Source organism: Prinia subflava, chromosome 12, assembly GCF_021018805.1.
Source record: "Prinia subflava isolate CZ2003 ecotype Zambia chromosome 12, Cam_Psub_1.2, whole genome shotgun sequence".
NCBI classification, from domain to species: domain Eukaryota; kingdom Metazoa; phylum Chordata; class Aves; order Passeriformes; family Cisticolidae; genus Prinia; species Prinia subflava.
In genome coordinates, this window is record NC_086258.1 from 952,480 (window position 1) to 964,973 (window position 12,494).

The following is a 12,494-nucleotide window of genomic DNA, read 5'->3' on the forward strand; positions in this document are numbered from 1 at the left end:
CATCCCTGTGATCCCCAGTCCTGGTGCAGCCAGGCCTCCGAGCCCAGATCTCGGTGCCCCTTTGGGCTCTCACCAGGAGCAGCTGCCAAGGGCTTGTCCTGGGAGAAGCCACTGCCCAACCAGCACCCCAAAGCCCCTGTTCCCCTGGGTGAAACCAATCCCAGCTGGATCTGCTGGATCTGCCCAAAGCCCCTGTTCCCCTGGGTGAAACCAATCCCAGCTGGATCTGCTGGTACAGGTGGAACCTGAGCAGAAGCTGGCACTGGCACTGAGGTGCAAACACCCTGAGCTGGGCTGAACCTTCTGGTGGGGGTAAGCCCCAACCCCAAGGGACAGCCCCAACCAAGGGGCTCAGGCTTTCTTGCTGCACAAAAGCATCTCTCCAGAGAGACAGGAGCAGCTGATGGCCCTGGCAAGTGAGTGTGGGACACAGGATGTTCTGGGAAATGCTCTGGGGGGCTCTGAGTGCCCCAGGGATATGGGATGTGGAGTTCTCCTGCTGCCGAGTTCGTATGGCTGTGAGCTACCAAAGGGCAGAGATGGATGGGATATTGGGCAGGGATTGTTCCCTGGGAGGGTGGGCAGGCCCTGGCACAGGGTGCCCAGAGCAGCTGTGGCTGCCCCTGCATCCCTGGCAGTGTCCAAGGCCAGGTTGGACATTGAGGTTTGGAGAAGCCTGGGACAGTGGGAGGTGTCCTGTGGGATTGCATTTTATGGAAATGGTTTGCTCTGGCTCACCCTTGGAAAATGTATGGTTTATCCCCAGTCCGTACCCTCCCTGCAGTATCCTGTATCTGTAACCTCATTGGCTGGAGAATGTTACCGCGCCCCTTTGAACCTCTGTGATAAGAATGCTAAGGCAGAAGGCTCTGCCCCCCCTCTGGCCGCGCTTCCCCTGGAGGCGTCCGGACGCTCCTCTCTCCTCTCCCCCCCTTTCCCCTCCCCCCTCCCCCCTTCCCCTCTCCCTCAGTGAATAAACCCTCACCTCATCAGCACCCCACCGGCGTCTGAGTCTCCTTGCCTGCAAGCACGGGAACACCACGACCCCAAAAGACCCCGGGGACCCCCCATAAATTTAAACAACAACAGTGTCCCTGCCATGGCAGGGGTGGCACTGGATTTCCCTTCCAACCCAAACCATTCCATGGTTCTGCGGGATCCATCAGACACCACTGCTGGGATCCAGGTCACTTCCATGGATGTTTTCCTCCGCACAACAGCACAATCTGCAGTGGGGATGTCCCAGTCACAAACTTGAAATACAGAAAATATAGAAAACCCCAGACACTTCTTTTTCCCTAAAGGTTGTTTTATTGTAAAACCATAAATACAACACTGACATGAAAATCCTCAAGCAACGGATGCTTTCTTACAGTTACAGTTTGTCTTCTGCCTTGGCATCAATTCTGAAAAGAATGTTGCAGAAACATGTCTCTAAGGTATTTCCAAATAACCGAGCTCTGGCCTGGAGCACTCGGCCCCTTTGGAAGCTAAGTGGAACTATTCCTTCTCTCTTGTGGAATATTTCCATTCAGACAGCAACAGACTTGTAAAAACAGCAACATTTAAACACCTTGATTTTTTTTTCTTTAATAATCCTTTTCATTTGACGTCAGTCTAAGTTTCAAACAGCACTGAATTTATTTAGCTGAAAAAAACCCAAAACAAAACAAAACCAAAACAAAATCCTAAAAAGAAAAAAAACCAAAAAACCTCAGAACTTGAGTTGGCCTCAAGCGTTCGCATATCACAATGAAAATCAGCAACTCAACCCCGTGCAATATTGCTCTCTAGTGAGTCATTTGATCCACACCAACAATACATGAGACTTCAAACAGGTTTTGTTTTGTTTATTAACACAGCAAGTGTGACATTAGATAACCTTTTAAATACAGTACATGGTACAGCGCGGGGCCAGCTGCCCGCACGTTTCCCGTTATGAAGACAAAGCCAGCGGTGGCGGTTTATAAAAATATTGTGTTGCTACAAAAGTATAAATTAATGCTACCGGTATTAAGAAATATTAAACACATAAAACTTATAAGGATTAAGAAAAATATTCATTAATACCTGTAGAAAACTCTGGCCTAAAAAAGATATTTTTTTTGTATATTTTTTGTATATTTTTTTTTGTATTTTTTAAGATGACATGGTTGCACTCGCAGAGCGGGTGCTCTGTGGTATTGCCTAGAACATCTGCATCTACAGAAAGGAAGGAAATGCACACAAGTTACTGAGGGCAGGGAGGGCCAGGAGGGGCAGGAGAACATTAAATCCTTTGCTTGGTGAAACAAGAATTCAGCTCCAAGGAGGAGGTTTGGGAAATGGAACATACGAGCGAGGAACTCTTTTCAGACTGGCTGCAAACAAGAATCTCCTAATGTTTGGTTGTCACTGTGACACTGCCTGTCCACGGCATGGACCACAATCCTCACGGCCTGGGCAGAGTGTTCCCCCACTGACAGCCGGGGCTGTCACCTGTCATCACTGTGCAGGTCATCCACTACCAGCTTTCCTTCAAAGAAGTCAAAAAAAGGAGTATTAAAGTACCAGTAACTTTCTAGGGACCATGGAAAACAGCTCCTAAAACTGTTGGTCCTTCCAGAACACGTCTCCTTCCTTGAGGAGGAAGGTCCTTCTACACAGGAAGGGGAAAAGTCATCCCTTCTCCCACCCTCCAGCCCCCTTGAAAAAACAATCCTAGCCTATCTACAGACACTGCAGAAACTGCCATGAGAACCCCTGGGAGGCGAGAACAAGGATTCAAGGCCAGTGAGGCTGGAAGTGTCTTCTTAAGGAACTTTGGTTGTAAAAAGCAAGGGTTGGACGTGTCTGTGCTCATCAACTCCACTCTAAAATATTCCCATCATTAAGGCTGAGCTGCTCATCTGGGTCCCACTGTCAAGGGTGCTAAAGAAAATCTTGCCAGTCATTTCTTGCTTCAGGAACCAAAAATTCCAACTCATCTGCCTATGGATGAGGAACCCCTCAGGGTCTATGGATACATCATGGTCTATGTGAACAAAACTCTCCTGCCAAGTTACAAACAAAGGACTCTCAACAGGAAGAAGACCTCAACTAAGCAGCCAAACTAAACTGAAATTAAACAGAAATCCCACAAACATTCGATAGAGAAAATTAACTTTAAGGGCAACTCATTGTCATTGGTTCACCATTTCTGGCCTAGCGCAAGCAGACTGTCCCAGGACTGTCCCCAGGCCTGTCCCACACGGAGCTCAGCTGGGCCTCAGGGTTTGCTCAGGGACACTTCCAGAAGCCCCATGGAGGTGGTGGAGCCGTGAGGGGACAGGTCCCACACACAGGAACAGGGAGTTCTTATTGCTACAGAGCGACAGTGTCAGGTCTGGCATGGGGCACAGGGCTCAGCCGATGGTTCTGGGCATTCCCAAGGGATCCCACAGATCTGAGATCACAGTGTTGCACAGAAAAACCTCAGCAAAGACATTGAACACTCTCCCCCACGTTGATCTGACAGGACATTTGCTTTTCACTGGCAGCTTCTCCTCAGCTGCCTCTGTCCTTGATGGGACCCAGCTGATGGATGCACTGAGAGCTGGCAAGGGCTTGGTTCTGGTGATGAGTGGGGAGGAAAAGGCTCTGTGAACCCTCCTGGAGGGGCCTGGGCAGGAACCTGGCACTTCCCACCCCTATACCAAATTTTCCTTTTCTCTTGGCAAGGTCCAGCCTCGTGTCTCATGAAGTGAGCTCCACTCTGCAGCCTTGTCGTCAATGACAGGGCTCAAAACAAATTGCCCTCGCAGACTCCTCCCAGAGGAACAGAATTATCCTCCCTGAAGAGGTTTCCCAGGATCTGCCTTTAGTATCTTTTTTAATTTTCTCCCATTACTCCTAATTGCTGCATAGGGAACAGCCTGTCCTCATCCTGTGTAAATACTCACAGAAGCTCCTGCCTCTCCCTCAGCCAAGACGTGCTATCAGAGATCCAAGCCTCTCCTCAGCATAAAGCAACACTCCAAGCCTTAGAACACCTTCCTGGCTGTTCTTTTAACGTCTTTTATTCATCAGTAACATAGTGCTGCCTAGAAATGCCCAGAGCACTGTGGGAGCAGCAGGAGGTTCCAGTCCCTTGTCCTATGCTCACCACAGCCAGAGTGGAACTGGTCTCTCTGAGCAGACTCGGCCACCAACACAAACATTTTTGGTAATTCCTTCCCTTGCTAAACTTTCTGAGTTATTGCAGATGGAGAAAAACCACCCAACCCACCTGAGCCATTTCACTGAACACTCCAGTGCCACCATTTAGAGCTCAAGCCATTTCCAGAAGTGTCTCCTTTCTATTTTCAGTCATTCCCAAGCTTTGAGAGCATCTGCTGCAAATTCATTTGCAAAATTCACATAAGGGTCATGACTCCCTGAGCTGCTGCTGGACATCATCTCTGCCCAGCAAGCACAGATAAACCAGTGCAGGTGGTTTGTGTGGATGCTTAAACCAGTTCAGCTCAAAGTTAAACTGGCTTAACCAGCAATGAACAAACAACTGAGTTAGACAAAACCTGAGCTCACAGTTGGCTTTCACAGAAAGTTTTGCAGATTGCATCAGTTCAAACCCAGCCAAAGTAGTTTCCTTAGCACAGATAGAGAGCTTGGACAGAAAGGGAAGTTCACCTCCATCCCAACTTGACCCAGGTGCAAGACACCAAGTCCATGCTGCAAGCCAAACACAATCACTGCCTGCTGAGAGACACAGGAGACAAATCCTTCCTGACCTGGCTGCTGCACCCACACAGAAACAACCCCCTGAGAGCTCTGCCTTTACCCCACTCTCTTCAGTAACAAGGATGTTCAGACAGGCCCCTCCCTCTTGGGAGGTCTCTCAGCTGATGGTGCTTGTTCCCCACCTGAAGGTCACAACTCTACCCAACAAACTGTGAAGGCAGGAAGGGAAGTCTGCAAGGTCAGGCACAGTCAGCGGCAGGAACAGGTGGATGCCTGGAGGGCACACACCATTCCTGCATCCTGACACGTTTCACAAGGGAGGTTAAAGAAAACCAACAAGCAGAAGGCAAATTGCCAACAGGATCCACCAGAGGATGATCCCAGTTCCGAGGCCTTCTCCTCCCAGCTCAAAGGGAGCAGAACCTCACGACAGCCCTGGCCAAACTTGGAGCCTCTCCTGTGCAGTCTCTCACCCCAGCACCAGCAGTGCTCCCTACAACACTCTGGCTGCTCCGCACATCCGAGGCACCACAGAGCAGCTCGGGTTGGAGCAACCTGGCAAATAAGAGCTTCCAAATTTCAGACCTTGGTAAAGTATTTCTGCTCCCTAGAATGTTAATTCAAGCTTTGAAGAAGGAAGTAGGAAGAGGAGTAAAAGCTTGGCATTTAAGGTAAATTCATGTGCTACAGATGTGCTTCTCTGCTTTTACTGAGGCCTAAGTGACCCAGAGAGAGCCTGGAGCAGAGCCAGCTCCTCTGAGCACCCTGCAACCATATGCAAGAGTCAGGAAAAGCTGCACGTTCCTCCACCGAGTCTCTGGAGAAGGGGCTGCCCAAGCAGCCCCTCTCCTCACCATCTCTGAGAATGCTCCATTTTAGGCCTTTAGGTTTTCTCTTGCTTTTCCAACAGTTGAGTTTTTAAGTCTTTGGGAGAATCTCATCTACCCGACATCACTGCTTAACACCCATCATTAGTGCAACTACAACCAGAGTTGCATCAGAGGGGCAGTTTTTGGGATGGGGGAGAGGGTCAGTCCATCCCTCTCTTTGGTCAGCACCGCAAGAAAATCCCAGCTCTGGTGCCAAACCCACAGTGTGAGAAGGGAAAGGGGAGATGGGATGGGAGGTAGGGGTGGCTGTGGCCTTCCTGCCTGCATGCCCTCAGTCTGCACCACAGTCCTGCTCACTGCTGGGCACAAATCCCTGCAGTTTGCCCCATTCTCAGTTCCAGATATTTACAGCTGTGCTCACTGTGTCTTGCCCACTTCCCACCCTCGATACCTCGCACAGACAACACGAGTTTGCAAATCCCACAGAAATCATCTATGCGTCCCTTGGCAAAGGAGGCCTGGGGGTTGGAGCTGTCTTTCCAAAGGAATGCAAGGGCTTTGCATGTCCCCCTGAGCATCAAAGAGCTCTCAGGGTCTCAGGTGAACAAGACAAAAAGGTGTGATGTGCCATTAGGGGAAGGAGCTGCTAATCCTGATCTCTGTGCCATCAGCTGAGCTATGTGGTACCCTCTGTGCCCACAGCTAATCCTGTTTGGGGACATGCACCAGCCAAGTTCTCCTGCTGTCAGGTACCAGTGGGCTCAGCACACACCTCACTCACTCACTCGGAGTTCCTTTGTGTCTGTCACAGGTTTCTCCTGCCCTGCAACTGCTGTGCTACCACGGGCCCAGCTGCTGGCTGGGCATGCAGGACTTGTACAGGAGAAAACAAAACCAGCAAGAAGGAAAGCTGGCCCTACAAGCAACCCCTCCATCAGCCACTGCCAGGGAAATCAGGAGTCCAAGAGCCTCTGCCTCGGCAGCTCCTGTTCATGTGGCAGGCTGTGTGCTTTAGGCAAAAACTTAACATTTTAGGAGACAATGGTTGTGGCCTGATGGCAGTAACAGTGCTGAGAGGTCAACCCAAACACCAGCCTCAAGGCAATGGAAGGCTGAAAGGGCTGGAAGGGGCAAGACAGCTGGTGCTAAGGTCTGTCCTCATGAGCCTGGCGTGGGGAAGGGTCCAGCATGCAAACTGTGACCCTGAGTCCTGTGGTAGTGCAGGTGTCAGGGAATGCCCGTGAGGTTCGAGGCATCTGCACACAAAGCCTGAGAGATTTGGTTTGCTTTTTCTCATGTCTTGGAACTTGCAACTTCTCTTACAGCCAGAGCTGGGCAGGTGGGATCCTGGTTTAACATCTGGTCAACAGCAGCACTTCAGAGAGGGTCTCCAGTCTCCTCCTGCACTGCCAGTCAGCAGCAAACTGCCCATGCTGCTGAAGGGCTCCACCCTGCTCCAAGCAGGGCCAGTCCCTCCTCCCAACCCTCCCACGCCACCGGGACTGCAGCTCCAGAGCTCCTGGAAGCAGGAGAGACTGCTGAAAAAACAAGGATTTGCTTCAGTTTTCCTCTGGGAGACAAGTCCCAGCAGGTAAAAATGCAGTTTGGCACCAGAGGTTAGGAATTGTCCAAGAGACATGAAAGCTGACAGAGCCTGTCCAGCAGCCCAGAAGCTGTGCCTGCAGGAGCTCCAGCCTTGGGGACAGCAGAGTGACCCAGATGGTTTGGGGTTATGGGGATCTCTAATTTCATTTGGGGTGAGCCAGTTACGTGTGAACGTTTTGGGGCCCGTGGCCTTCCTGGCCAGAACAGGTCAGCAACAGAACAAGTAGTGTAATGCACTGTAGGTATCAAAAAGACATTCGTGCCACTAGAGGAAACCATTCCAAACAAAAATGGGAAGATATTCTTTGCACTCAATCAGGAGCACTTACATTCAGAAGGATCTTTGAGCCCATGCACTTCTCTAAGCTTCCTTCAAACCCCAGTTTGACAAAACTGGTGAGCTTTGTTCCCCTGAAAAATCATACACCTTGGTTTGTCCTTGGCCTTGAGAAGGGTGGTTTGTGTGTCACTGAGACAGTTTTTAATAAACAACTTTAGGTACAAGGGTTCTCTGGCAGACCTGGCAAGCTCACTGGTGGCCCACAGCCACCAGTGTTCACCATTTGCTTTTCCTGGTTTCTAGGCTTGGCCACATGAACAACTGCTGTGGTTCCCATAAGATTATTATCTAATTGCAAATGGGCTACTCTAGAACAACTTTGAGAACACCTGATGGACAAAATTCACATAAAAGCTAATTAACATTGGGAGTTCAGAAAATAAGCTTTGCCCTAAAAACATATAAAGCCAAGAATGGAACAATTACTGACAGTTTCTGCCATGAACCATTTCTCTTAGTTTGAAATCAAACTTTTAATCAGTTGCTACCATGTTAAACTCAAAACTGGGAGTAAAGACAGAGGAGTAACTTTTGGATTTTGGAAGAAAAGGATATGGAAAGGTTAAAAATAAAATTAAAAATAAAAAACCTTAAAGCCTCCCTTCCTGATTTCTAAAGACACCAGTGCTGATGGAACACAGCTGCCCTGATTTGTGCATCATGCCAAGAAGGCTGCAGCCAAGTGCCCTCAAGGTGTACAGTTATTCAAAGGAGCAAAGTCCAGTGCAGAACTGGTCTGGTCAATGGAGTCTGATTATCCATGGCAAGATGGCCCAGGGGACAAGAGGAAAAGTGGGTTGGAGGAGAAACAAAAGAAACTTCAAGTCACTTTAGATCTCAGCTGCCTGAAGACTTTAAACATCAGCCTCCCATTCGTCTGCCCACTTGAAAACATTAGAAAGTCTGTCAAGTCCACATACTATCTATGGAAAGGAGCACGTTCCTGGCAGAGGGCTGTCTCTCTCCCGTGCTCAGCTTTCCTTTCAAACTTAATTTTATATATATTTATATTTTTATATATATATAAAAAAGCACTTGGTTTCCAGGGGCATTCATAATGAGGTCCACAGTGTTTAGAACTTAAATTTCTTTTTCTTTGTTTGGAACAGTGTTTTAAAGTTTTGTTTTAATTAAAGTACAGTCTTAAAGCATGTTGGACTTCAAAAACATGAGTTTGTTCATGTCTTCTGGACTGAGTAGCCGCCTCCTTTTGATCAAGAGCGCCTGCTCACACATATTTACACATTCGCTCCTGGCACCCACAGCAGGCACTGCTAAGAGCCAAAAGGCCAGCTTGGCTAGTTTCGTATGCTTTTGGGTAACACACGACCAGTACTGAAACAGGTCAGGGGTGGCCTGGAAGAGAGGTTCTTGCAAATAATCATAGACTTCATTTTTCCCGAACCAATCTTCTTCCTGAGCTGCTGTGGCCTCCCCTGCTGCACGAGGCTTCTTGGTTGAAGGTTCAAATTCTGTTTCTTCTGCCCAGGACTCTTTCACCTCATTGATCAGCTCACAGACTTTGCCAATGATCTCTTCGTGCTGGTATGGCGGGACGGGCCGCAGCTTCTGCTGAGGGTCCAAGATCATGGCTACCTTGTGTGCCGAGTGAACTTTGAAGTTTTCCTTCAGCGCCTCCAAGAAGAGGTGACAGAGTTTGCTGACCACGCCAGCGTCGTTGGCTTTAGAAGTGAACAGTTTCTCCAGTTTGACGTAGGTGGGCAGCACCAGCTGCAGTGTGGGCCGGCTCTCGTTGCTCAGCTCGATCACGGCCTGTTTCACCGGCGCCAGGATGGCTGCCAGGTTGCTGAGCAGGTGTTTGTTCAGGTTTTGGATGAGGTTCATCTTCTTGGCCCTGCTGTAGAACTCGCAGATCTGCTCGTAGCGCTCGTGGACGAGCAGCAGGGAGTCGGTGACTGAGTTCCAGCAGGGTGGTGGGGAAGTCTCTTCCAGGGAGCCAAAGGTCTCCTTCGAGAGGCCCGTGGAGCCTGCCAGGTCTTCACAGACATTCAGGAGCTCGATCACCTCGTGCATGTTGCGAGCCTGTAGTGTTCTCTTGTTGAGCACGCTCTGCACCACCGAGTTCAAGGCACAGGCCGAGCAGCGCAGGCACATGCCCGCCTTGGAGAACGCCGAGGAGTTGACCTTGCAGTCTGTCACGTACACCGTCCTGATCTCCGACATCACAAACTCCGACAGCACGTTCTGCACCCAGTGGTGGATAAAATCACCGTTATCTCGAATGTCTACACCCTTAATGCCCAGGACATAGCTCTTGATGTGGTTGCCTTCCACCTGGTAGGCGGTGAGGATGTAGCAGGTGTCGGGGCCAACGCTCTGTGAGTGGCAGGTGACCCCGATGCCGAGGCAGGCGTTGCTGCCTAGGGCACAGGTGACTTTCACCTTCACCTGGTTGTACATCCGAGGCAGGTGCTTCAGAGCCAAGGTGTTGAAGTTGCCCAGGATCTCGGTGACGGAGAAGGCACCGTAGCGAGCCCCGCTATCCACCAGTGTCTGTGCCAGCTTGATGAACTCCTTGCCGCTGAGCACGCTGAGCGCGCCGAGGTCGGTGCACATCACCCGCAGCAGCCTCTCGGCGATGTTCTGCCGCTCCTTCTCCGGGATCGCGCTGTTCCCCACCGAGCCGCTCGCCAGCGCTGCAGGGAAACACAAGTGGGCACAGGAAGGACCAGATCAGCACCAGCACAACGGGACAGACAAGGGGCCAAGGCACAAAACAATTCTCAGAGACCCCCAAAGAGGTGGAACATGCCCAGCTGATGGAAGAGACAACTCCAACCTTGGATTTGTTCCCCCAAGGTTTCTGGACAGATGAACCTCAAGAGACAGGCCCTGCTCCTGCACAGAGCAGCAGGGAGCAGATCTGCGTCCTGTCCCTGGTGTAGGGATAGTTACAACTCAGCCCAGATAGAAAGTTGGACATCAAATCACATAATCCCAGACTAGCTGGGGTTGGAGTAGACATTAAAACCCATCCAGTGCCACCCCCTGACATGGGCAAGGCCACCTTCCACTATCCCAGACTGTTCCAAGCCCTGTCCAGCCTGGCCTTGGACACTTGCAGGGATCCAGGGGCAGCACAGCTGCTCTGGGCACCCTGTGCCTGTCACACCACGATGACTGGATTAGTTTTTTAACTCCAGGCCAGAAAGTCTGACCTCGGATTAGAAGTTATCTTCTTCCAGGAGTTACCAAATGCATCTTCCTCGCAAACCTTTCCAACCACCCCAGGGCTCTTTGTTGCACTCCTGTAGTGGGAAGGGGTGCTCTACTCTGCCAGGCAGGACATGAATTAAGGATGACATCAAACATAGTTTGGTGAGGACAAGGGCCTTGTGCAGTGTCCATCACTGCTGCACCCCTGAGGCACCTGTTGGACAGGGACAAAGTGAGAAGCTGCTACGTACTGTTGTTGGCGTTGTTTCTTTGGAGCTGTGGTTTCCACTTTTCTTCAACCACGGGGAGAGGTGACCTGGGCTGGTTGGACGCAATGTTGTTCTCATTGTCAGCTGTGAGGCAAGAGACAGGGAGGGGTTAAAAGCACAAAATAATGTGCTTAAAAGCACATTATTAAAGCACAAAGAAGCAGAAACTGCCCAACTCCTCAGCATTTATGCAAGGTTCCTTTAACTAAGGGGACAACAACCTACCACACTCTCTGTGGCTTTTAGGCAGCTTCCAGTGAGCAGGCACAGCACCCTCAGGGACCTTAAAACTGTCCTTGGGCTTACAACCTATCGCTTCCCAAAATGTGGCTGCAATGTGCCACATGTCTTTCGGTGCACCAGGGACCCTGATGCCTGAGGAATGTCTCCCGAGGAGCTGAAGCTGCACACCAAGAGGAACGGAAGCTCAGCCTGACTTGGGCCATTCATTTGCTTCTGAAATGACGCGGAATAGACACTGATCCTTCTGCTCCCTCCCTGCCACTTCCTGCACTGCAGGTGGCTGCCCTGTTCCTGCTGGGAAGCACTTTGGGTTTCAAGCTATGCTCAGCTCCTCTGGATTTCAGGGTCTCATTGCAATGTTCAGGTCTGATTTCCTCCCTGTGAAGAGCAAGGGCTCATCTCTTCTGGGGCTCTCCCTGCTGCCTCAGGCTGCAAACACAAAGCCAAAGTTTCTGGAGTGTGGACCAAAGACCATCCCACCCTGAGGCTGCAGACACCAAGTGCCCCCAAAGTCTTTGTGTTTGTGCTCACATTTCTGCATATGTAACTGGGCTAAACATTTTGGCTGTCAGTCTGATGGGATCTTACAAGAAAATGCAAGCAAGATTAGTAAAGTCAGTATTGTATCCATGTTTTCCTCTCCTGTGCCCCAAGAATTTCTCCCCACTCTCTAGAGGAAATTTTCTAGTTCTTAGTATGCTTCAGTACAAAATGATGCTGTGAAACAGGCTGGGAAGGAACAGTGCACAATGAAATGGGCTGGAAGAGAAAGCAGAAAGATGGAGAGATTGATGACGAGGCAGAACAGCAGGATGGAAATAAAATCAAGGAAAATAGAACAGGCCATTTGCTCATCACCCTGGACTCATCACACCTAATTCTGGACACCTGTCAGACACACCCCTCTTTGAGGTGGCCTGTTAGGGCTCCTTTTGCACTCAGGGGTGCCACTCATTCACCTAGGCAGAACCGGATCCTCTCCTAGGGTAAGAACCACCGTGGCCTGGACTCACCTGGAGTCACAGACTCTCCAGTGATTTTACAGGGAATGCAGACTGGCCAGCTCAGGTGGTGGCCCTTGCAGCCTGGGGACACCAGCACAGAGTGCAGTGACCCTGCCCTGTGCTCTGGGCAGAGGAGCACGAGTTGGAGCAGTGCCTTGAGGCACCCACAGCTCCGCCAGGCTGCTCTGGGGGACCAGCAGGACACACAGGACAGGGCAGAGCTGCTCCCCTCCATGTGTGCCAGCAACCTGTGAGAGCAGGGAGACCAGCAGCAGTGTGATGGAGCTCCAGTGCTGTCCTCTAGTCCTCTCCAGTTTTGGCAGCTCTG

The 12,494-nt window shown here is 50.5% G+C and overlaps 1 protein-coding gene across 13 annotated transcripts in view; it reads right to left on the reverse strand.

Annotated features, from left to right (window-relative positions):
- Window positions 1–1,273: 1,273 nt before the first annotated feature.
- The window catches only part of ZNF618 (zinc finger protein 618), a 147,083-nt gene continuing 135,862 nt past the window's right edge, over window positions 1,274–12,494 (reverse strand). For all 13 annotated transcript variants that reach the window (XM_063410088.1, XM_063410097.1, XM_063410093.1 and 10 more), the window contains 2 exons: window positions 10,902–11,003; window positions 1,274–10,130 (listed from right to left, as the gene is read on the reverse strand). In XM_063410088.1, the coding sequence (XP_063266158.1) occupies window positions 8,617–10,130; window positions 10,902–11,003 (1,616 nt within the window). In that variant the 3' untranslated portion in view covers window positions 1,274–8,616. The remainder of the gene's footprint in view (window positions 10,131–10,901; window positions 11,004–12,494) is intronic.